Genomic DNA, 22,801 nt, shown 5'->3' on the forward strand with positions numbered 1-22,801 from the left:
GTACATCTACTCAGTTAGTTTTATAAATTCTGCCTAAAAAAATAATTTAATTTAATTCACCATAATTTATACAATACAGATATTACTAATTATATTATAGTTTTATAGTATTACAACATCCAAACTAAAATGAACAATACATACCATAAATAACAGTGTATAAATAAAATTTCGACGAATAACATGATAAAGGGAGCGGATAGAATTTTATTTGCAAAAAGAAACAAGATAACTAAACCCTTATCTCATTTTCCTTATGAGTTTGAGGTAGAGAAAAATGTGATAAATCCTATTTATCACGCTTTTCTTTATTCCAGTCATTTAACAATCTTAGTTTTCTGAAATAAATAGGGGGTTTATTCAAAAAGCCACCCATTTATCGCACCAACCAAATTGGGTGTCATTTGCTAAGTTTAGACCCTATGTTTATTCTTTTTTAATTATGATTTTTGTTTTCCTTTTCTTTTATTGTTATATGTTAATGTATAGAGGCGTAGAAGATTAATATTATCATTCTATTAAGCTTTTAAAATAATGATACTACTCGATCCATATTGGCTCCACTCGCGGTGTTGAGTTCATTGGATAAGCCTATTTATCTAGTTGAATTTTGTTAGAAGCAAAAAAAAGATTTTTGCCAAAGCGCGTTTGAATGTAAGGACCGCATTCCGACGGGAATGCAAACACCTGCACAAGTTCGCAAAAACAAAGAACATAAATTATGCGTTCGAACGAAATCAGGCCGTTCAAACATGGTTGTTCGAACGCCCGGATATATTTGCATTGACAGAGAATTGAAATTTCACGTTCGAATCATTGCGGCGAAAGTTATTGGTTTGTTAGGGTTTATTAGGGTTGTTTAACTTAGTTGATGAATTCCTAAGGTGAGCCTCTATAAATACGTGGAGGAAATATTAATTGGAGTTTATCTTGGATAATTGAAATTGGCTTTGGTTTTTATTTTCTTCTTAACTTGTCTCTAGCCATTGGCGCTCTCTCCCACCTCTCTTTTTCTATCGCCTAAGTATTTGGTCACCCTCCTCGAGCTTCTAACCCCCTCTCTTATACAACTTCTTCCTCTTTATACTAAGAAATAAACTTAGTATCTATTTAACCATTAGAGAGCTATCAAGCTAATTTTTGATTGACCTTCGGCCACTGTTAAACCGATATTTTGAGATCTAATCATTCAAATCCGGTAATCTTGGATTTGTTGGAAACTTTTTTCCAAAGCGACAACATATCTAAAATTCAGAAAGATTCATCGGTTAAACTGTTCATAGAACTCTTTAAAAGTTATAAGCCTAATCGAGTACAGAATCATTACGGATCGAATTAGACCAGTTCGTAACAAATAATCAATAAGCCAATATGATATCACAGCAAGAGATATCGAGTTCATCCGTCCATAAACTGCAATACAGAGGAAGACAGAGAAGTTAATATGATATTATTAGGTTTTAAATTGAATTGGAGTGACATATAGAAGGCTACGTTTCATATTAAGTTGAACTAGCAAATTTAGTTGCACTGGAATTTCCTTCAATATTTTGATTCCATTATCATCACTAATTCACTATACTCCAGCTTCCAGTTAAGAACTACCCAAATACTTTACAAATTGATCCAGAAGATAAATAACAAGAGCCTCATAGTTCTTTCTGAATCAATGGCAGTCCGTAAAGAGGTACAAATAAATTAAAATCTATCACAGACCCTAAACAGGTTGAATATAGTTACAAACACCAACAAACTAAGCTACTTGCATACATTGGAGCACAATTCTTACTGCTCCCCAACCTCAAACCAGAAAAAGATGGAAGTGCGAGAATAGATGGCTCGCACTCGCTGCAACTCCATGGTCCCGCTGGTCCGCACGGCCTTAGCACCACCTTCAATCCTTGTGCGAGCAACTGTGACGCCATGACCTTGCCCTTCCCTAGAATGGAAAGATTCGCATGCATCCGCGGTGCTCACTATGGGAAAGGAGAGGTAATCCAATGGGTTCTCCTCGCATTGCAGTACGCACCCTTCGATGGTAAGTCTACCACTGCGGTGAAGCAAGCAGCACCCTAGCTCTGCTCTGATTGTCAGATTAGCAATCTTGCAGGTGGAAAGGAACTCTAAAGCACTGGTTTGAAATTTCACAAGGGGGTCAAAAGTCAAAACTCAATTTCAGCTAAAATAAATTGAAACAAAACAAGAAACTGGTTCAAAGCAGTATCCATTTTGGAAGGGTAACTCAAATTTTGGTGCTTAGCTTATTCTGAAAGGGTAGATTGATCTCATGAGAGATGTTGTTTGATTTAGAAAATAACTACAGACAGCTTTAACAAAAGAAAGAATCAAACCTCTCCGAGCCACGAGAACAGGTCAAAATGGTGTCATCAGGAAGCTCACCACCACCAATCTGATGAATAACAGAAACCAATGAACATGGCCATATGTTGCTAATGGTACAACATTTTTTTCATAATAAAAGAAGCTCCAACACTAAGTTCACACTTTCCTACAGAATCTGAGAATTAGTCATCACATGACTGAAAACAGCTCCATGTTGGTAAGCAGCAGCAGAAAATAATGCAAAGCCAGAAGGAACGAATAAACCCTTACAGTCATTCTGCAATTAGGGCGTCATGAGGCACAAAATCTTAGTCAATGAGGAAAAAAAGTGTCATAAAGATTGAAAAATCCCTTAATATGTTCAATTATTAGGTGGCATTTGGATGTAGTACAAGTCCTAAATTATTTTAGCTATGCTCATATCTTAATCTTAAAAAAGATAGCCTAAACCGGTTTTAGGCTAATATTGTACTTGGATGTAATATGTATAATAACTACACTTACTGTGACATAAAAAAAATAAATTTCGAAGGTATTTTGGCAAATGACCAAATTAATTTTCATTGTAGATGGATGAAGAGAAGAGAGGAGAGAGAAGAGAGGAGAGGGACAGGACTGAAATGTCGTTGATTGAGGTGATATCTTTTAAGGGCGAAATTATAATTGGATTTTATTGGTAAATATAAAATATTGGATTAAAGAGAGAAGAGAAAATAATAGTAAATTATTTTAAAGATTAACTGTTGTTTGGATACTAAACTGTTACTGTAAATTATTATAACGACAAATTCATGGTTACAAAAGACTAAGTTGTATTTATGATAGGCTTAATTACACTTTACCTTTTTATATTTTTGACCCGGTATCACTTTGGCTTCCTATACTATAAAAGCGTACAAATATCTCTTTAGGCTTTTGAAAACTAAACTCATTTGTTAGCCTTCTCTGAGTTAAAACTCACATCCCAAGCACGTGAACAATATGTTTTTTTCAGATAGATTAAATTACTCTCATGAAGGTCAAAAAATTAACTATTGGATAATTTTGTCCTCATCTTCTTCCTTATGCTGCCCTGCCCCTCTTCTTTCCCAAGCCATCTCTGTCCCAAATATTTTTTTAGTTAAATCTGCACCTCTAAATTTATCTCTTGTTATATAATTTTATATATAAATAGAAATGACTTTATCAAATTAGGCTTCTTGCAACTAAAAAACAAAACAGAAATACACAAATATGACACCTAAGATCTATAAATAACTCTCAAAATTATCATTGGATATTATAGCAGCTAGGTAAGCAATGAGAAAAGAAGTTGCTACCGTGAGGCAAAAGAGAACCACATCTTATCATTTTCATATGAGATAGGGATGTGCGATCATTAAAGTCAAAACAGAATTAATCTATTATGATTTTAGAAGAAAGTTAAAATATCAATATTATCATGACAAGTGTTTTTTCAAAAATACAAAAGGGAAGAATATGGGATGAGAAGGAAAGAAAGATAGGATAAGAAGGGAAGAAAGATAGGATAAGAAGATGGGATGAGAAAGGAAGAAGCGAAGAAGATGGGATGAGAAAGAAAGAAGATGGAAAAAAGAATGGGTTTCTCTCAATTGGTAGCAGGTAAGGGTAGATAGGTAATTTTTATATAATCAGTTAGTAAACTTTAATATTTTTCTCTATTAATGGAGGGATAGAAAGGTAATTTTAGATCATCTATTAACGACGTCTAAGAGGTTGTAGTTTTTCAAAAGTCTAGAAAAGTATTTATACATTTTTATAGTGCAAGGGAGCAAAGTGATACCGAGTCAAAGTATAGAGTGGCAAAGTGTAATTAAGCTTTTATAATATATAATCTATGAATTATGTTTGATCAAGACACATGACTCATAAAAGAGTGTTATGTGTAAAGAAATTGAAGATTCAAACAAAAAGAAGCAAAAAATTTCAAAAATTTAGTATTTCCTATAGTGTTTGCAAACAGTGTTTTGCTACAGTACACTGCTACAGCTGTCAAAACGAGGTAATAGACATCTGGACGGCTGGAACAAAACACTTAAGTAAATTTAAGTGGGCATCTAGACGGCACTCAAGGTTGTAGTTCGATTTTTCATAGTTCGACTAATATTCGATTTTCCCAATTTTAGTAGGATTTGTTTTCCTAATCTGACTAGGATTGGATTTTCCTTTTACTACTCAGTTTAGGTTTTCAAAACACAATTCTAAATCAATTTTTTTAACCTAGTAAGATTCAGTTTTCCTAAACCAAGTGGATTTTAGTAACTAACTTTTGATTTTGACTTCGGTTTCTTCTTTTTATATCTCTAAATCTAGTCGAATTAGGAATTCTATCTCCCCATAAATTTTATAAACCAGTATAACCTCACTGTACTAAAATAAATTTATGCTTATACCCTTATCCAAACGCAACCTTAGTAACTACCATTTCCAGGATTGATGAAGAAAATGTTTTCATTCTTTTAAAAAGTGTGTTTAAGAACTCACTATCCATTTGACAAAACTAATGTAACTATTAAATCAAGCCCATCCTTCAAAAATCTCACTAGATGTAAGCCCATGGCACACGCCAATATTTTTATGCCATCACTTGGGCGCAAATTTGGTATCCAAGTTCAGCCAGACTGGCAGTTATTTATAACAACTGAATCCAATGAAAGGCGCTAAAGCTAACTCATTTAAACAGAATGATGTTATCTCTTTCAAATGAATATCTGCCGGGAAGTTAGGCACCAACTTTTAGAGTTCAATATCCTACCAATAGCTATTAAAAGAATACTTTCCATTGGGATTTTCATCTTTATTCTATTTTTAGACAAAAACTAAACCAACAAGTTACACGCCCTTTACAAGCCCGACTGACAGTAGGTCCAGCCTGTTATATTTGTAGTATGATACGATGACCCACACTCCTTTAAAAATGATTAGAATCCGTACTATTCTAGGTTCCCCTAGTGTATACCAAGCACAATACAGATACCAACATAAGCAAGCAGTAACAAATTAACTAAATGCTAACTGCGGAAAGGAAACTAATCTCCCAATAAAGACCAATCAACATTGGTATGGAACACGAGCTTTTACATTGTTTAAAGAAGGTTGTCTCACCGCCTAGGCACCTCCCCTAGGCTAATTATTCTAAAGCTTCTTAGGTCGGCCTAGGTCTCTGAATTAATATCTACATCGTTTTTCTAGAAACTTAGGTCAATTTTGAAATGTACATGTTGCCAGAATTTTGGAATATAATGGTTTACTATGTCCTTACTGAAAATTGCAATATTTTTTAGGCTAAATTACACTTAGACCCCTAAACTATGACCATGAATCACTTATATGATTATCCAATGAAGAAAAAAAAAACATTTACACGAAGATCCCCCAAAGTATCCAAATGTTTCAAAATTGCCTTCTAGTCTACCTTTTGCTCATTCGTCTAAAACTGGTACGTGCATGCCATTTGACCAATTTTTTTTGCTCTAATTTGTGCCAAAATTGCCATCATCTTTCTCCCCAAATTCATACCAGGACATTTGTACTCTCTCAAGCTCTTAATTCTCTACCTCCTCTTTTCCTTACACTTCCTTATCCTAATAATAAGCTCCACTATGATATGATTTTCATTACTTTCGTTTCTATCTCACTATCTCAACCTCTCTCCCACTTATCTCTGTCAAACTCACCCTCACCTTTCCCTACATTTCTCCCTACCAGCCACAAGCTCATCTTTAACTTCCCTCTTCTCCCTCTCAATGTTTATCAAACTCTCCTGCCCTACAGGGTTATTTTGTAAACTTCAACTCTTTTGTCAACAAAATTCCCTTGAACTATGATAGTTCAGGGGATCATAATTTTTTTCTTCTCTTTAGAGGAGATAAGTGATATTGCATTATAGTTCTAAGGGTCTAGATGTAATTTAGCCTTTTTTTTTTAAATTGATTTCATATATTAGTGTTATCTTTCACTCTTTTTATGTGGGAATTGGCCTGGGCATCTGACTAGTCACCTGGCTGCTCTACAGTCTTTTAAGACTCTATGCTCTTAGAAAATTCAAGATGCTCCTTCAGGACATATGATATATTTATGATCATTATGACATCACAGTATCAAATCTAGTTCTCAAGAAGTTACGAGTTCAATCCTCGTACTCCTGGAGCCCCCTTTTTATTCCATGTGCCTTGTGGAGGGTTTGCACATATTATTCCCCATTTAAATGGAGGTAGGCATCCTCATATGTTTGTTGAAAGGATTTTGGTAGTAATGACCAACTGACAAAATAAATTGCTCAACTTACAAGGCACAAGGGCTTTTTAATCTGGACGTTACACGCAACATGGTTACCACCGGTAGCAATCAGAATGGTGTCACCAGGCCTTCAGCAGAAAAAACAATAGAAATAATTGTTTATCCTGCCCCTCCTTATATAAGCAAAAACAATATGGGAAAAAAGATTACTCCCTTACCTTGCAGCAGAAATTGCAGCTTCAAGATTGGGAAAAACTCCAGGTTCAGTGACGTCTTTGATGGATCTGTCCACACGCAACCATAACCGAGGGTGACATGCTAAGAAACGCCATCTGTGGCAAACGAGGGCGGTGTTATATCTATCTGCAAAATTAAACAAGGTGCTAAAAGAAACTATCAGAAACATATCAGGACCAAACTTTACCATAATCATACATGATGTACATGATAATCTACTCTAAAATATGGAAATATGATGGTTGAGAATGTACATAAAAACATTGATGCGCAGTCTATTCAAGATGATCTTCTTCTGAATTATGTATAAACCAAAGTCTCAAGGCATCAATGTTTAAGTGCCACTGCCTCAGAATAAAGCGGTACTGGACAGTCTAGACCTACTAGGCAGAAAAAGTCAGTTATATTCAAGCTCATTATACATATACATTGTTGCTGTGAAGAGCCTCAAAGGGTCAACATTTCTATGATAGTAGAATTGGAGAGACAGCCACTTCGGTTGTGGATCGAATTTTAAATGCATTATGACATCTCTTTCTTAAACTGGCTTGAAAAAAACATTTTTTTTTTGGAGACAATTAACACAAAATATTAAGAGTTTCAAAAAAAAAAAATCATATGAAATACATATAAATTTAGTAAACTCAATCTCTAGAAATAATATAGATCACATTTTTAGTAACAATATCAATATTCATTATTTAAATAAACAAAGTAAAAATTGTAAATATTCAAAATATATATAGTGAAATAGATATCCAACATCCGTATCCAAAAAATTATATCCGATTAGTATCCGAGTTTTTTACCGTATCAGAATCTGCATCCGTATTTTTTTTTTCAAAAATATTACCCTTATTTGGGTCGGGTAGGAATTTTTTGTCCGAATCCAATCCGAATTGGGTCAGAATTAATTTGACCCGTTTTCATCCCTAATATGTACACATAAAATTGTAAATGTAAATTTTCAAGCATGTGCAGAATATAGGAAAATGATGTGGATACTTCAAAACTTTAATTATATTCTGTTGGATATGATACTTATCTGATACTTTTTTCATGTACCCAGTCTTTTTAAAACAAATAAAATTGATACTCTTGGATTCTTTCCAGAAACTTCTTATATATTTTTGAGAGTTCAAAAACAAGACAGATTAAAGGTTTTCTATTAGGCCAAGAAATTTCTATTTGCTAAAAAAGTTGACGCCATGCGCTATTTTATTGTGCATGATCTATGACTTTGAAATGAAGAAATATTAGAATTTCATGAAAATCTTAACTAAACCTGGCCCCTTAAAGGTCAACAGTGGAAGAGTTCCATCCTAAAGTTATCAAAGAAAGACACTAAATCTGCAACATTTGCAGATAGAGGGACAGACCATAATCAAAGGAAAGATTAAAGTTTAATTTTCCTCAACAAGTTCATGGCTTTAACACACCCCAAGATAGCCCACCTATCAAACCTGAATTAAAATCTGTTTCGTCCACTACGACATCCAAACAATTAATCAGAAGGAACCTAACCATCCTAGTTCCAAAATATGTACGACTCAGATAACAAATCTCCCCACATGAGCAATAAGCAAAACCAAATCCTGTTAAAATTTGGTTTGTTCCACTGAAAAGCTAGAATTAGAGGCTCCATTTTTCCTTATGGAAGCAACACTATATTTTCTCCCCCCAAAAAATAATCAAATCTACTCCAATTCGACATCGCACACTACTCAAAATTCCATCTTTATTCTGTCTTCCTTACTAACAAAAGATCCGATACAATGAAATCCATCATTCATCTAAGTAATATCATTCCATCGTTGCTGGTAATACCAGCATTGATTGCATGATCTAACCATCCGAATTCCAAAAGATAATTCCTTCAAGACCATGATTTTAGCATCTTCAACGGCAAAAGGATAATAACCTTTTTAACAAAAGTTTTGCGGTTTCGCCAAAAAAAAAAAAAGTTTTGTGATGATCCAAAATAAATCAAAAGCAAGGGGGTCGGAATGTATTATGGAGAAAGTGGAAAGAAAAAAAAAAGAATAAAGAAGAAGAAGAAAAAAAAATAGTAACAAAAGAAAAACAAACTCAAACACGAAGTAACCCACCGATCAAAATCCAATAATGACCCATTTCTTCCGCAACAGAGCTTCAAATGAACATTCAAGACGCAAATATCAAATTCGAATTTAACCATCCTAATTCCTTTACTGTGCTAAGACCCTGGGATTCACCTCTACAAGAATCAAACATAAGAAGCAACACCCAGGAAAACGAATTGCGGCGCCATCCCATCAAAATCCAAGAACGGGAAGAGTAAATGTCGAGAAATTGATAAGAAAAAAATATCACCTTTCCTGATAACAAAACCAAATTCACTCCATCACGAGACAACCCATCAATCAAAATCCCATCGTGATAGTCTCCTCCCAATCATAGCTTCAAAATTCATCCAAAACATAAGAATCCGGCCATACATAACCACCCTAACTATCTATAAGAATCAGCCAAAACTAACACCACCAAGATACCCAAATCGCCTGTTCTCCAATCAAATCCAAGAAGGGGAAATGGCAAAAGGGGGTTCAAGCTTCGCCAAACGAACCTGGGATGGGGCTGAGGAAGCTAAAGATGTGCATGAGGCAGCCATCGTCCAAGCTATTTATGGGCGAGATCGCCGCGGAAGACGCCGCAGTCGCGTTCTCGCCCACCCATTTCCTCTTCACCATTGCCTGCTTCTCCAGCTCGCACGCTTCGTCTTTCGTCTCCAACTCTTCTACATCACTATTTTATGTATCTTATATCATATTCTTAGCACAGGTTGATGTGAGGACCGACTTAGGAGACCGAGATAAGATTTGAGACACTTAGCACGAGTCAGCACGGATCTATTCGATTCAGGATTTAAGTTCGAATATAGGTCCTTTCGTATACCATTATCTTATTACAAATAGGTTGGTGTAATGGTCTGAAATCTTTAGATTCAGACCCCAATTCTTCGATCTAAACCGATCATAGTAAATCAAAAAGAGATGGCATTGATGTGAGGACTGATAGGAGACTGAGATAAGGTTTGAGATACTTGTAAGCACGAGTAGGTTTGGATCAATCCGCTTCAGGATGTAAGCTTGAATAAATCCCCACTGAGATTTCCCTCCCCCAACAAACTCGATTGAGACACCATTTGTCCTAACTAAATTCCACTTGATCTATCACGTGGTAACTTAAGAATTAGCTAATGAAAGGTAAACTAATACAGGGCTAATATGTAAAAACCCAATCCCTCTCTCACTGATACATGACTTCTCTACTAAAATCATCTTCTTCTTCAGATCTGAGTTGTGAGCTTAGAGCTTGAATATGTTGAGCCATGACAATGGCCCCTCCTTAAGATCCTTACACTCAAGGATCAAGAGCAGAAAATTGGTTGGCGAGAGTATGGTAGTCCTCTCACGAGGCTTCTTCCAGGCTAGAATTGCTCCATTGCACTAGGATTTGAGGGATAGCATGGTTGCTTCATTTGATCATACGTCAAACCAAAATCTGAACAAGTCAAGAAGCAACTTGCCATAATTATTGACCGGTGGTAAGGATGGGTTAGAAGGGATCCCAGGCCTAAGGTAGCGTTTAAGTTGAGAGACGTTTAAGCTGAGAGATGTGGAAGATTGGATGAATCTTAGTGTCAATAGGTAGTTAGAGGCAATAAGCTACTACTCCCACCTTCTCGAGGATAAGGTAAGGTCCATAATGTTTAGCAGCTTACTCGAGGTTTGATTTGATTTGGACTAAAAATTGGAAATATAGTTAGAGTTTGAGGTAAACCCAATCTCCCTTTTGAAAGTGCTTCTCGGTTCGGAACTTATCCACAAAATACTTCATCTTCGCTTAGGCCTTAAATAGTTCAGCCTACAACACAGTCACCATTTTGTTTCTATTAGTCAAATAAGATTCTATAAAAGTAATTTGAGAGTTGGTTATAAGGATATGACAAGTTGTGGTGGTAGATATCCATATAAAACCTAATATGGAGTAAGATGACTCTTGAGAAAGTTGGTGTTAAACCACCATTCGACCAAGGGAAGTCAATTAGCCAATTTGGTAGGTTTACCACTTGACATACAACACAGATAACATTCAAGATAGCTATTAACTCATTCCGTCTAACCATCCAATTGCGAATGATCTATTGTGTTGAAATGTAGTGAAGTACCCAATTTAGATAATAACTCTTTCCAAAATGTACTGAGAAAAATAGACCCACGACCCACGATCGTTGATAATGGTGGAAGGAAGGCCATGCAATTTGAATATGTGATATAGGAAGACATTAATTGGCTACTTGTGGTGTTGTGAATGGGTGGGCTAATGTAATAAAATAAGCATACTTGCTAAGCCTATTCACCACAACCAAGATGACGTCTTTACCGGCAAATTTCAGAAGATCTTTAATGAAATCCATAGAGATGTCGGTCAATAGTTGAGTAGAAATGGGAAGAAGAGTAAGAAGGCCTGATGGAGGTGTATGATCATGCTTATGGCGTTGGCAAGTGTCGCATTGTTATATATATTGGAGTATGTGTTACTTGAGCTTAGGCCAATAAAAAATTACTTCACTCTTTGATAACTTGCTTGTATCCTAAAATGGTCGCCAAGAGGAGAGGTATGCAATGCTGAGAGGACGCATGAGCTATTGTCATTGACACCACCAATATAGATTCAAGTGTGTCATTTGATTAGCCCCTATGATAGAGTGAAATCACTATAAGAGTTGCTAATAACTAAAGGTGGTAGCAATGCGGTCACAAGCTCATCTTTTGAATAAGAAGCTAGAACATTGATTAACTATGTTGGGGTAACACTAGTGATTGATGCTAATGAACCCCTTAATTCCGAAAGCCAAAAGAGAATATCGACGACTCGATTGGCCTGACTAGGCTTGTATTTTAGTTCATAATCAAAGCCTAGCAATTTTGAGAGCTATTTTTGTTGCAAGAAAGTGTATGAATGTTGCTCCTAAAAGTACTTGGTATTCTGATAATCCGTATAGATGATGAAATAAGTACCCTCCAAATAGGACTCCCACTTAGAGAAAGCCATTGCTATAGCAAGAAGCTCTTTTTTGTAGGTAGAATAAGAAGTAAAATTAGCACTAAGAGCTTAATAAGCAATTGAATGTCCGAATTGCAATAAGACTGCACCCACTTCTATTGCACCTACATCAGTCTCAAGTTCAAAAGGCATGAGTAAGAGGAATATCATTGCCGCTTTAAGTCATTGGAAGGCAAGCTCTACTTCAGTGGACAAGGCATCCTTTTTCAGCTATTTAGTAAATGGGCGTGCTAATAAGCTATAATTAATAACAAATCTGTGGTAATAACCAGTGAGACCTAAAAATCCACAAAAGATAATATGATTAAGATATTTCACTCAGTCTACCGTAATAACACATTAGGAAAATTTGGCAAAGAGTGAATTGTCCTCAAGAGTCTTCAAGACTTGATCTAAATGACTAATATGACCCTAAAGTGTAGGACTATAAATGAGAGTGTATAACTATAAATGAGAATGTGATTTAAGAAGACCAAGACAACCTTCAAAGGGAAGGCTGAAATAAGATATTCATGAGTGATTGAAATGTGGTTGATGCATTACATAATTTGAATGGCATAATCTTGAACTCATAATGGCCAAAATGAGTTCGGAATGTAGTTTTTTCAATGTCAGCAGGATAAATCCTGATTTGGTGGTAACCTGATCGTAAATTCAACTTGGTAAATACCTTAACCTCAATATAACTTATCTATTAGCTCTTTAATTATATGACTAGGTTGGATAATATCGGAGCTTAGCATTTTCTAAATTATGATCTCCACAATAGCTTTTTGAGCAAAAGAGACTCGATATGGCCTCAGATTTGGTGCAGTAGCCCCATCTTTAAGTCTTTAAGTAAATATGGTGATTATGAGCTTTCGGGGTAGGAGATGCTGAATTTCAAAAAATACATATGGATTGAGCTATCAAAGTCTTAAATTCACTTGAGAGAGTAACAAGCTGCTGTGGTTGCGCTGCTTCAATTGTGAAAAGCTGACCAACATAGGCAAAATAGCTTTCGGGGTAGGAGATGCTGAATTTCAAAAAATACATATGGATTGAGCTATCAAAGTCTTAAATTCACTTGAGAGAGTAACAAGCTGCTGTGGTTGTGCTGCTTCAATTGTAAAAAGCTGACCAACATAGGCAAAATAACCTTTTTGGACCGATTTCTAAGAAGAAGATCTAGATATGAGATTGCAAGTATAATTAGGACGATTACCCTTAAATGTGATCTCATGGCTATCCTTCTGAAAGGCAAGTGTGAGTTTAACAAAATCAAACAATATGGAATTATATATTTTTTTTCATTCAGTCAACTCCCAAAATCATATCACAACCACCTAGAGATAGCACTCAGGCATCTATAGAGAACTCTTGCCCATACATAGACTAAGACAAGTTAGAACACTTAGATTAGCTTAATAATTTTGACCATTTTGCCACCGTAACATATAGTGGAACTAAATATTCAAGGGTGCAATTGTTTCCATGTGCCGTCACTAGATCGATAGAGCTGTGGGTGCTGCCAATGTCCACCAATATACAGAATTTTCTCTTGTTCAAAAGACCCTCAAACCTAATAGTTTTAGGAGAAGTATATAAATATATCTCCATGATAGAGTCTATTGAATCTATTGGTTCAATTGTATGTTCATTACTAGCTGCCATATCTTCTTCTTTAGTCTCTTTGACATCTAAATTAATCATGAACTACCATTGTCGAATGCACTGGTGTTATTTTTGGTAGACTTTATTGCAATTGTAACATAGTCCATTATCAACTAGAGTGAGTTTGTGGATGGGACGAAGACCAATGACATTCGTTTTGTGGGAATTGGAGGGTTGCTGAATTTTACTATTGTGAAGCTTGCTACAGAAAATTATAAGAATAAGATAATAGTAACCCTCTTGGCAATTGGTGGAGGACTAGGACTAGTATTAACAAAAGGTGGAGTATGAGTAGGTGTGTAAATTTTGGGAAAAGAGGGAGGTCTAACACTGCGGCTTCTATTGGTGGATTCAGTGACTTATTTTTACATTTTAGCTATAAAGGCAGCTTGGTGAAGAGTTTGAGGGTGAAACATGAGCACCAACATGCTTCTTACCCAAGAACGGTTCGAGACTACTCAAGCACCAGAGTAGCTCTTAGACCAAGCTATGAAAATAAAGTACTATTCTACTTCTTTCTAGAACACAAAGAAACACTATTGCCATTTGTGGATGTGGTCCTCCATTCTTAGTGTTAGGAAAACCTTTAGGAAAGTGGTAGGTAGTAATAGAAGTATCTCGATCTCGCTTGACTCATAGGATACTAGATTCAATTTGAGGATTTGGCCCTTCCCTGATTGTATTAGCAAAGTGTGTGACCTCCACCTCAACTCCTCTAAGAGCATCTCCAATGGTTGCTCCATATATGGAGCTAAAAATGGAGCAGGAGCCCGGTGCACTCCAACGCACCGAGCTCCATATTTATAAAATAATAATATAATATATATATTTATATTAGCTATTTTAAATTACTTAATAGGTCCTCTTAGTGTTATTATTATTTTATAAAAAATATATAGTTAGAAAACTCTCATCGAGATCTTTAAAATAAGACTAATATTTAATAGTTTCAGAAGTAATTTTAAAATACTAATTTTTTAATTAAATACATCAAAATTATATTACACGAAATAAATATTAAAATAAGCATTACATGTCATTAACTAAAAATATTAAAATTACATTACATAAACTAAGCAGAAATTAACATTTTATAGTAAAAATAATAGATGTTTAATAGTCTGGTAAGTCATTTTGAACTTCAAAATGTACTAATTGAACACTTATAGTAGAGGCACGGGAATAAAGGAATATAAATTTTAATGTAATTTTTATTTGATGTATTTCATATCTAATGTATTTTAATATTTAATATTTACATTGGAAAATACTTTTGAATAATTATATTTTAGGACAAATAATTTATTAGACTCATTTTTATAAATAATAATAAAATTTTAAATTTAAATTAACTCAAAATAGTTTAATATTAGACTCATTTTAAAGGTCTCGATAAGACCTTTTCAATGGTATTATTTTTGTTAAAAACTGATTAGTAAAACTAATTATATACTCAATTTAACTAACTAGATTATTTAATAAAGGATATAGATGGAATTAAATTATTGAATGCAATAATTATTGGACAAATTTGATATTTTTAAAAAGCTAAAAAGACAAATGGAGCTGGGCTCCGATTTTTTGGTGGGGCTCCAAATTTGGTTGGAGTTGCTCTAATGATTGGAATGAGTAGCTCATCCACTCAATATTCACTCTTGAAGTCTCAATTGCTATTTACAACATACTTATTACTCTCGTTTCCTTTCATCACCAAATCTATCCTTCTCCCTTTACTTCTAGAGAATTTACTTCAAAGTTTTTTCTTAAAGTTCTAGCAGATGACTAGTGGTGTGTGTCCTCCTCTAAAACAATTGATTGATCTGGAAGTCCAGTTGGAAGCAACTTGGTGTCATAGTTAAGCTTTTTGTGTGGAGCTGTATAGTGGGAGCTATTCCTATTCAGACCAAACTAATGTCTAGGATATCAACGATTGAGAGATGTTGCTCGCTTTGGAGTCATGAGCTTGAAACCATGGATCTCTTTTTCTACTGCAACTTTTCAAGGGTGCCTTGTTTGCCAACACGCTCTCCCTTTGAACCATCAATGGCAGGCAAGATTTGGCCTCATGGCTTTTATCGCTGAGAGTCACCCTTTCCAAGGATCAGCTAGTATTTGCATTTTTCCTTCTTTGGACTATCTAGAAGTGCCACAATGCAATATTATTCCAATAAGCAACTCTATCTGCAATGGACGTGGTAGACATGGCTTAAGCCATATTCTCAAGTATGGATGGTGAATAAAACTTGAGCTGACTCAATAATCCAACATGATAACTCGGTTTTTAAATGAGTTTGAGTTCAATTTAATCGAGTTTGGGTCATAGATGGGTTAACCCGTCTAACCCAATTATTTAATGGGTTGTGTTCATGTTTATTACCTCAACCTGATTAACTGGTTTATGACCCGACTTGCTAATCCATTTATGACTTGTCAATCCATTTATGACATGATAATTTAGTTCTGACCCCGATTAATATGTTTATGACCTGATTAACCCATTTATAACACGAAAAAAATTTGTTTATAATCTGAATAAACTTATTCAAAACCTAAATAAACACATTTATAATTCAAATAACTTATAAAAATTTTAATTTTTTGTGTCACTCGATGATTTGTCTATGACCCATGTAACCCGTTTAAATGGGATATGTTTGTATTTAGAAATTCTAACACATTTAATAAATGGGTCATGTTTGTGTTTGCATCATCATAACCTGACCTGAACTCGTCTAACCTAACCTGATTGCCACCTCTACTCTCAAGCAATTACATGCCTATTTCCTCCCCAATGCCTTTGGCTGTGCATGAGTCTCTTTCCACTATTTCCTATTCACATAGGGATGTGGTTGTACCGGTTGACATGGCTTGGCATGGTGAAAGCTATGGAGGTGTTGTGAAAGTTGCGGAGGTGTGGGCATCTACTAATGATTTGGCCAATTTAGGTCTTCAAGAATGTACTCATAAAGAATGGACTGATCCACCTTCTTGTAACACTAGCCCTAAATGAAAACTTCTGTCCATGAACTTTTCTCAAAACAAAAAAAAAAAATGGTATAACTTGGGACTACTTTTTACATTTAAACTACATTTTAATATAAACTTTTAAAAATGATAGTACTTCTAAACTATTTACATATCTAGATTTTCTCTCTTTTTGTTATTTGCCACCTAACTAATCTTCATCATGTTATCATCTTCCCTACCTCTAGTTGTTCATTTTTACTTTTACTTTTCTTTCGTTAAATACACTTTCAACATAGTATATTTTAGAAATTTTGTGATCAACCCCATTTTTTTTTTAAAGTAGGTGTGAGTTATTAGTTGATTAGATCAAAATCGTGAACCACCCACACGGCAAAGTAGATCTCAACCAGGTTGGATGATTACAACAACAATAACTCCTAGTTGGTTGAAATAAGGTCTCAAATATGATCCAAATTTAATTTGAGTCTAAGTCAGAAATTAGTCTGAGTCCTTGAATTCTAGAAATTTATAGTTTGTGCAGTCCCAAAAAAATTATAAGCATATATTTATACGATGTTTAAAAAATATTAAATCAGATGGATTAAATTGGTAATGTCATGATTGAGATAGTCTAACTTAACGTTGTACTCAAGGACACAACGGTCGTAGAATGATTAGTAGCATGGAAATCTCTCATATTTAATTTGGATGTTGTGGTTTGCCTTGTTGAGTAAGAGATCGTGAGGGACCACACCAGCGGTTTGGGGATATCGACCGATACACGAGCACAGATGAATCTCATCTAGTGAGAGGAGTCGATAGCTTCTAATGATGTTAGGGTACCAGGATCTTAGCAATCTTAAGAGATAGGTATTCCAACGGCAACCCATGGAACTGGACTTAAAAATTGCAGTAGGTGAAGCTCCAATTCTCAATAGAAGAGTTAGGTTTGAATTGATTGAGAATAAAGAGGTAGTGTTCGAAGTACCTTAGGGAACTGACCCTAGCCCACCATTTGTCACCATCCTTCTCAAAAACAAGAAGGAAAACACACTCTGTAGCTTTGATGAAGTCAGCAAACCCTTCTGGACTCCAAGCTTTAGTTAGAGCTCCTTTATTCATACAACAAAAAATGATAATGATGTGCAGGTTGCACTAACGCTTCACATGCGACACAGTTTGAGACATGTATATTGCTTTTCATTATAATTTGACTTGTATTTGCCTCAGGAACCGTATCATACTTTTTTTAAATCTTTCAAAATCCTTTTCCATATGTGTTCAAGAGTAATAAAAAAAGAAGTAAAAGTTGTAGATTTAATTTGAGCAATAACCTTTTGGCACTAATATGAGCCAAATTTAGACTAATCTGTTTGTAGGAAAATTTTAAGATTTTTACTAAAGGAATCCCGAGATTGGAGTGCAAAGATATAACCGAAATAGTGGGAAATGGTTGGCACAGGATAGGAAAAGAAAAACTAATGTTGCGACAATTGTTGGCGGGTGGTGGACGGCTATGAGATGGAAGAGGTCGACCATATGAAAGGGTAAATAGTGGAGGTAGATGGTAGCTAAGGTTTGAAGGTAGAATTAGGATTACTATGTTAGATCTACTCCTAAGAAAATAAACAACTACGATTAAACGGTACAAACAAGATAAGAAATTTACTTAAATCAATATTCATTCCATGATTTTATTTTGTAATCTCAAATAAGCAATGACTACTCCTATTTATGTAAGTAGAGACATAGCGGGTCGAATCCAAATAGACTTATCGGGCATACCTACGCGGATTATCTGCTTAATTAAAATTTAAAAGTAATAAATAAAAACAATCAACTAAACTTTACTCGACTCAACCTAATTGACTCGACCCTCGTGGTCGGATCATAACAGGTATTATGTAACTAATTCTAAGATATGTAAAATTGGTGAGAAGACTTAAAGATGGAGAAAATTATTCAATGATAAGTTCCCTTGATATATTTTAAGTTGTTAGAATCAACTGGTTGTTAGAAGACTAATTCTATCTTTTTTCTTGTTGTATTTACTTCTCCATTAGGCAAGCACTACAATTTCTAAAGTTATATATATGTTCAACACTTAATTATTCTTTTAATGGAGCTTCAAATATTTATTTCATTTGCTTCTGTCAGCTCATTTATTTGGAGCTGTATATTAACAAGTAGTTAAATGGAAGGTCTTATTGTACCAAAGCTTTGGAACAAGGCAATGGAAAATAGCATAGGATTCCATGGATGTCAGTAGGAGCATTATTTCTTTACTAGAAAGTACTCTTGCATTAGAAGACTGCACATCTAAAATCATCTAAAAGTTCCTACATAGTCAGTATTATATGTTTTCCTCAAAATTAACTTTACTGTTCCTCAGATTTGCTTGCCTGAAGAGTCTTATATTTCCTCTTGTTAACCAGAGAATTAGGGAATTTTCACTTTTCGCACAACACGATTAACAAACGATGTACGAGTAGGTTATGGTTTCCCTTTGAAATTCGAAAGAGATGCAGCCATAAAGGAGAAGCATGAAAAGAAACATTGGATTCATTTAATTTCTGGCCATCTGTTTATTTGTTCAATGATCCAATATTTATCAGATATTGAATAAAATAACTTGATATCAAGTATAGGCATAGCATAATCTCTTGCTTTTTGATAATTGTAATGAATAATTAATGATAACTTAGTTGATCATTTAACTTTGAGATTGGTATGTCCTCTAATGGATGTTTAGCTGATAAAGCTCTCAAGTCAGAAAGCATCTGAAGACACAGACCAGAGGCCCAGAAAGCAAAAGAAATCATGAGCAAAGCAAAATTCTGCTTTTCTGCTCCATTTTAAAAGAACAAGTTCTTATTTGTACCTCATAGAGAGAGATAGAGAGAAATTTAAATCAAACATAACATATGATGACATAAAAGGAGACCATTAAGATGGTCTGAGATGCTGAACCAGATTGTGAATGTGTAAAATGAAGCACAAATTCTCAGTCCTCACTGCCCAAGCAAGGAAAGCAATGCATCCTTGTAATATCCATGAGTGTTCTTCGCTATCATGTCCTCAAGTTTAGCTCCATATTGCTTCTCATACACTTCCTTGATCTCATCCATATCGGCATCGGCACGAGACACAATCACTCGCGTAAGAGCTAGTTTTGTAGCCTTCTCTGCCCGCACATTGAAAGCCTCATCAATTACCTGGTACACAGAAGTTTATTATATTTAGGATCATAGAAACAGCAGAATAACAAGAGTATTAATGGTACTTCACCTGGCTGAAATATTTAGGAGGAGAGTCCAAGCATTTAGCTGTCTCTAGCAAGCACAATTCATTACCTAAATCCTAATTATCAGCAAAAAAAAGTAGTGCATCAGAATGTAATTTAGGAACAAAATTTGTTCTCGAGAATTTATATTAGAATTCAAATAGGCAAATGTGGCATACCTCTTCAATTGACTTGCCATAAATTCCTTTGTAGTATTTGAAAGTTGCTCTCAGATGCAGCTTGCTCCTTGTGCTCAGTATCCTGATAACCTCATCATTCTCAACAAGCTTCCCTGAGCCTGCACTCTTTATCGCCTCACCGAGCACCTTTGCCTCCGCCTTCGCAATTTCCTCGTTTACGATAGGACCTTCGTATCGGTAAGCACTTACGAGCCCCACCAACAGCTGCTCTTCCATCACAATTTGAAAGAACAGAATATATGAAGTTAATTAGACCTTTAAATTTCTCATGATTGATCAAGATGAGGGAAGTTTATCAATCTACTCACTTTAGAGTAGTTCTCCTTGACATGGTAGGCAACATCTTCCTCTAGAGAATGGTGGAAGAGAGTCTGGTATGCTTTCCTCGCCCCCAGAAGATCCTCTGACGATCGAGTGCATGCTACTTCCAATATGATGGTGAAGGGATGAGACTTGTGGAGCACATGGTGAGCCCAACGTGCATCCCTCTCCCATGGATGCATTGCCCATAGCACCATGGTGTTCTGCAAAATAACATGCAAAATTTCAACAAGAAACTCAAATGGGGACTAACTGGATTTGGATGCCTCTCAATCTCTCATATTTATATTCAAATGGATGCATGATGGTAAGAATTGCCTTGAATCTAGAGAATTCAGTCTTGAGGCGGCGAACGAATTCATCCTCGCATTTCTCAATGCTACCGTTCTTCGTGAAGAACCCCGGGAAGTTCCTCCTGAACTCCGATCGCTTCTCGGGCTGTTTTCGCCATTTTGCAACCATTGACACCAGCATAGGCTCATCCACTCCAAGTCCACCAAGCCCTTCATCACATTACACCATTCCATGTTAGTATAAGTAGCTCATCATAAGCACAAACTTGCAAAATACCAATCTATCTATCTATATATAATATGAAAATTAACCTGAGAAGGCCCTTGTGAGTGCATGATGCTCATCAGCCATGGTTGCTATCTCTCTCTCTAGATACTGGAAGGAGATGTGTGAATTGAAGAAGGTAATTGATATGTTTGTGAGCTGAAAGATGGAAGAAACTGATGCACTGTTGTTGGTGCTTTATAATGCACTCTGTGGATCAAGTAAAGGAGATTTGTGGTGTTTCTGGAAGTCAATATGGGCAGGAGAGGGATTTCCTCTTTGCTTGCTGGTAGTAACGTTGTTTAATTAATGCATACAAATAAATTATAACATTTAAATTTGGACAGGTGAAGAGGGATGTTGCATCTAATTAACTCCCACTAATTTAGTGGGCCATTTGATGTGCTGGAATAAACGAGATTTATACCCACTTGCCTCTTGCCTCTTGGTCATTTGGAAAGAAATAAACTATGGGTTCTTTTGCACATCACAACCTATGGTTTAGTCTAATAGAAAAATACCCTCTCTTAAGATTTATACTAGGGGAAAGTTAATCAAAAACACCATGTGTTTTGCCTTTGTTATCATTCAATGCCTAAAGAATATCATGCCATTAATTTTCATAGTGGTCAGTTGATGAGTTAAAGCAAAGATATAATGTAAAATAACATGAATACCCCTGAATTAGTGGTTTAAAAGTTAAAATATTATTCATTTGATGCTTATTGTTTTCTATAGTTAATTACCAAGCATCTTAATTCTTTACTTGTGTTTGATGAATGGTGACTGATATAACTTGCCATCTAATAGACAGGTATATATATATATACATATTAAATGGTTGAATTTTTGACATGGACTCCATAATCCTATGCATGTAAATTATAGATAAATGGCCATTTATATAATATATATATATATGTCTATAACACCAGCATTGGATTATTCACCCAATAATTAATGCAGTCCCTCTTTCCAGCTACTCCTCAGAGAAAAGAGAAGATGAGTAATTAAGATCGATGGTCATACATTTAACAAAAGGAAATATAAAGAAAGGAAGAAAAAGACCTAACTACCTAATTATTTGATATATTCCCTTCTACCTTCCAAAAATAAGTTATAATGTCAATTTGTTAGGAGACTCATAAAATAGGATAAGGTGTCTAATTTACTGTCTATATCCAACAAATTAATTATTAATATTTTTAAGGGTACTAATAATCACATATCTAATGAACATTCTAGTTTTTTTTTTCTTTTTCCTGTAACTAAAAATAAAATCTACAAGGCCAGCATCCTATTAATTGGTTGGGCTGAGCATCCCGGTTGAAGAAAATTCCTACAGCCAAGGCTCCAGAGGATCAGCTGCATGCCATCAAAATGTGCAACACATGCATAAATGGATTTTGTGCAATATATATATATATATAAAGTTCCAACCGAATTAGATTTGCGTCATCGTGTTTCACGTTGCTATGTCTTCATAATAAATATTATTGTTCGATTGCCAGGATCAGAGAAAATAAATTAAATAAAAAAAAATAAGTATGAAAACGAAATGTTAATTTATAATATATATATATGAATGAGAACTTAAAATATATGAGAAGATAGGTATGTTTTATTTTAACTTTGTCATATGAATATATTCCATGGAACTATAAATTTATACTGAGAGAGTTTGTTGAGGTTTTAACCTCTATAAGCGATGGATGAGGGTGATATCCTTTCAATTACTTAAAGGGAAAGGTTAACTCTCTTTAATTATATGTCCTTGGGGTCACTTCTATATACAAATTAAGAGTAAATAAAATAATGCATCATTAATTAATTAATAGGATGTCCACATGCAAGAAAAAATATTATATAT

General features: G+C 35.0%; 2 protein-coding genes across 2 annotated transcripts; both read right to left on the reverse strand.

Moving 5' to 3' along the window:
• Positions 1-1,536: 1,536 nt before the first annotated feature.
• LOC140776093 (F-box protein SKIP5) lies at positions 1,537-9,628 on the reverse strand. Its single transcript, XM_073119668.1, has 5 exons — positions 9,446-9,628; positions 6,822-6,966; positions 6,653-6,731; positions 2,352-2,410; positions 1,537-2,131 (listed from the first exon to the last, which is right to left on the reverse strand). The coding sequence occupies exons 1-5, from the start codon at positions 9,567-9,569 to the stop codon at positions 1,786-1,788; spliced, it is 753 nt and encodes a 250-aa protein (XP_072975769.1). The 5' UTR covers positions 9,570-9,628; the 3' UTR covers positions 1,537-1,785.
• Positions 9,629-19,387: 9,759 nt separating this feature from the next.
• Positions 19,388-21,138, reverse strand: LOC140776106 (annexin D4-like). The gene is made up of 6 exons (XM_073119682.1): positions 20,979-21,138; positions 20,692-20,876; positions 20,361-20,576; positions 20,032-20,256; positions 19,858-19,929; positions 19,388-19,784 (listed from the first exon to the last, which is right to left on the reverse strand). Exons 1-6 carry the CDS (start codon positions 21,016-21,018, stop codon positions 19,581-19,583), a joined length of 942 nt encoding a protein of 313 aa, XP_072975783.1. The 5' UTR covers positions 21,019-21,138; the 3' UTR covers positions 19,388-19,580.
• Positions 21,139-22,801: the final 1,663 nt, after the last annotated feature.

Source organism: Typha angustifolia, chromosome 14 (assembly GCF_048772165.1).
Source record: "Typha angustifolia cultivar Huaian chromosome 14, ASM4877216v1, whole genome shotgun sequence".
Taxonomy (NCBI): domain Eukaryota; kingdom Viridiplantae; phylum Streptophyta; class Magnoliopsida; order Poales; family Typhaceae; genus Typha; species Typha angustifolia.

Excerpts from the sequence above, each read along its gene's own strand:
- LOC140776093 (XM_073119668.1), bottom strand. The coding sequence starts at position 9,569 with ATGGTGAAGAGGAAATGGGTGGGCGAGAACGCGACTGCGGCGTCTTCC. Across the intron at positions 6,967-9,445 it reads CTTCCTCAGCCCCATCCCAG|ATAGATATAACACCGCCCTC; the intron begins GTTCGTTTGGCG and ends TTAATTTTGCAG. Across the intron at positions 6,732-6,821 it reads GCTGCAATTTCTGCTGCAAG|GCCTGGTGACACCATTCTGA; the intron begins GTAAGGGAGTAA and ends TTTCTGCTGAAG.
- LOC140776106 (XM_073119682.1), bottom strand. The coding sequence starts at position 21,018 with ATGGCTGATGAGCATCATGCACTCACAAGGGCCTTCTCAG. Across the intron at positions 20,577-20,691 it reads CTGAATTCTCTAGATTCAAG|AACACCATGGTGCTATGGGC; the intron begins GCAATTCTTACC and ends GTTATTTTGCAG. Across the intron at positions 20,257-20,360 it reads TCAAGGAGAACTACTCTAAA|CTGTTGGTGGGGCTCGTAAG; the intron begins GTGAGTAGATTG and ends ATGGAAGAGCAG.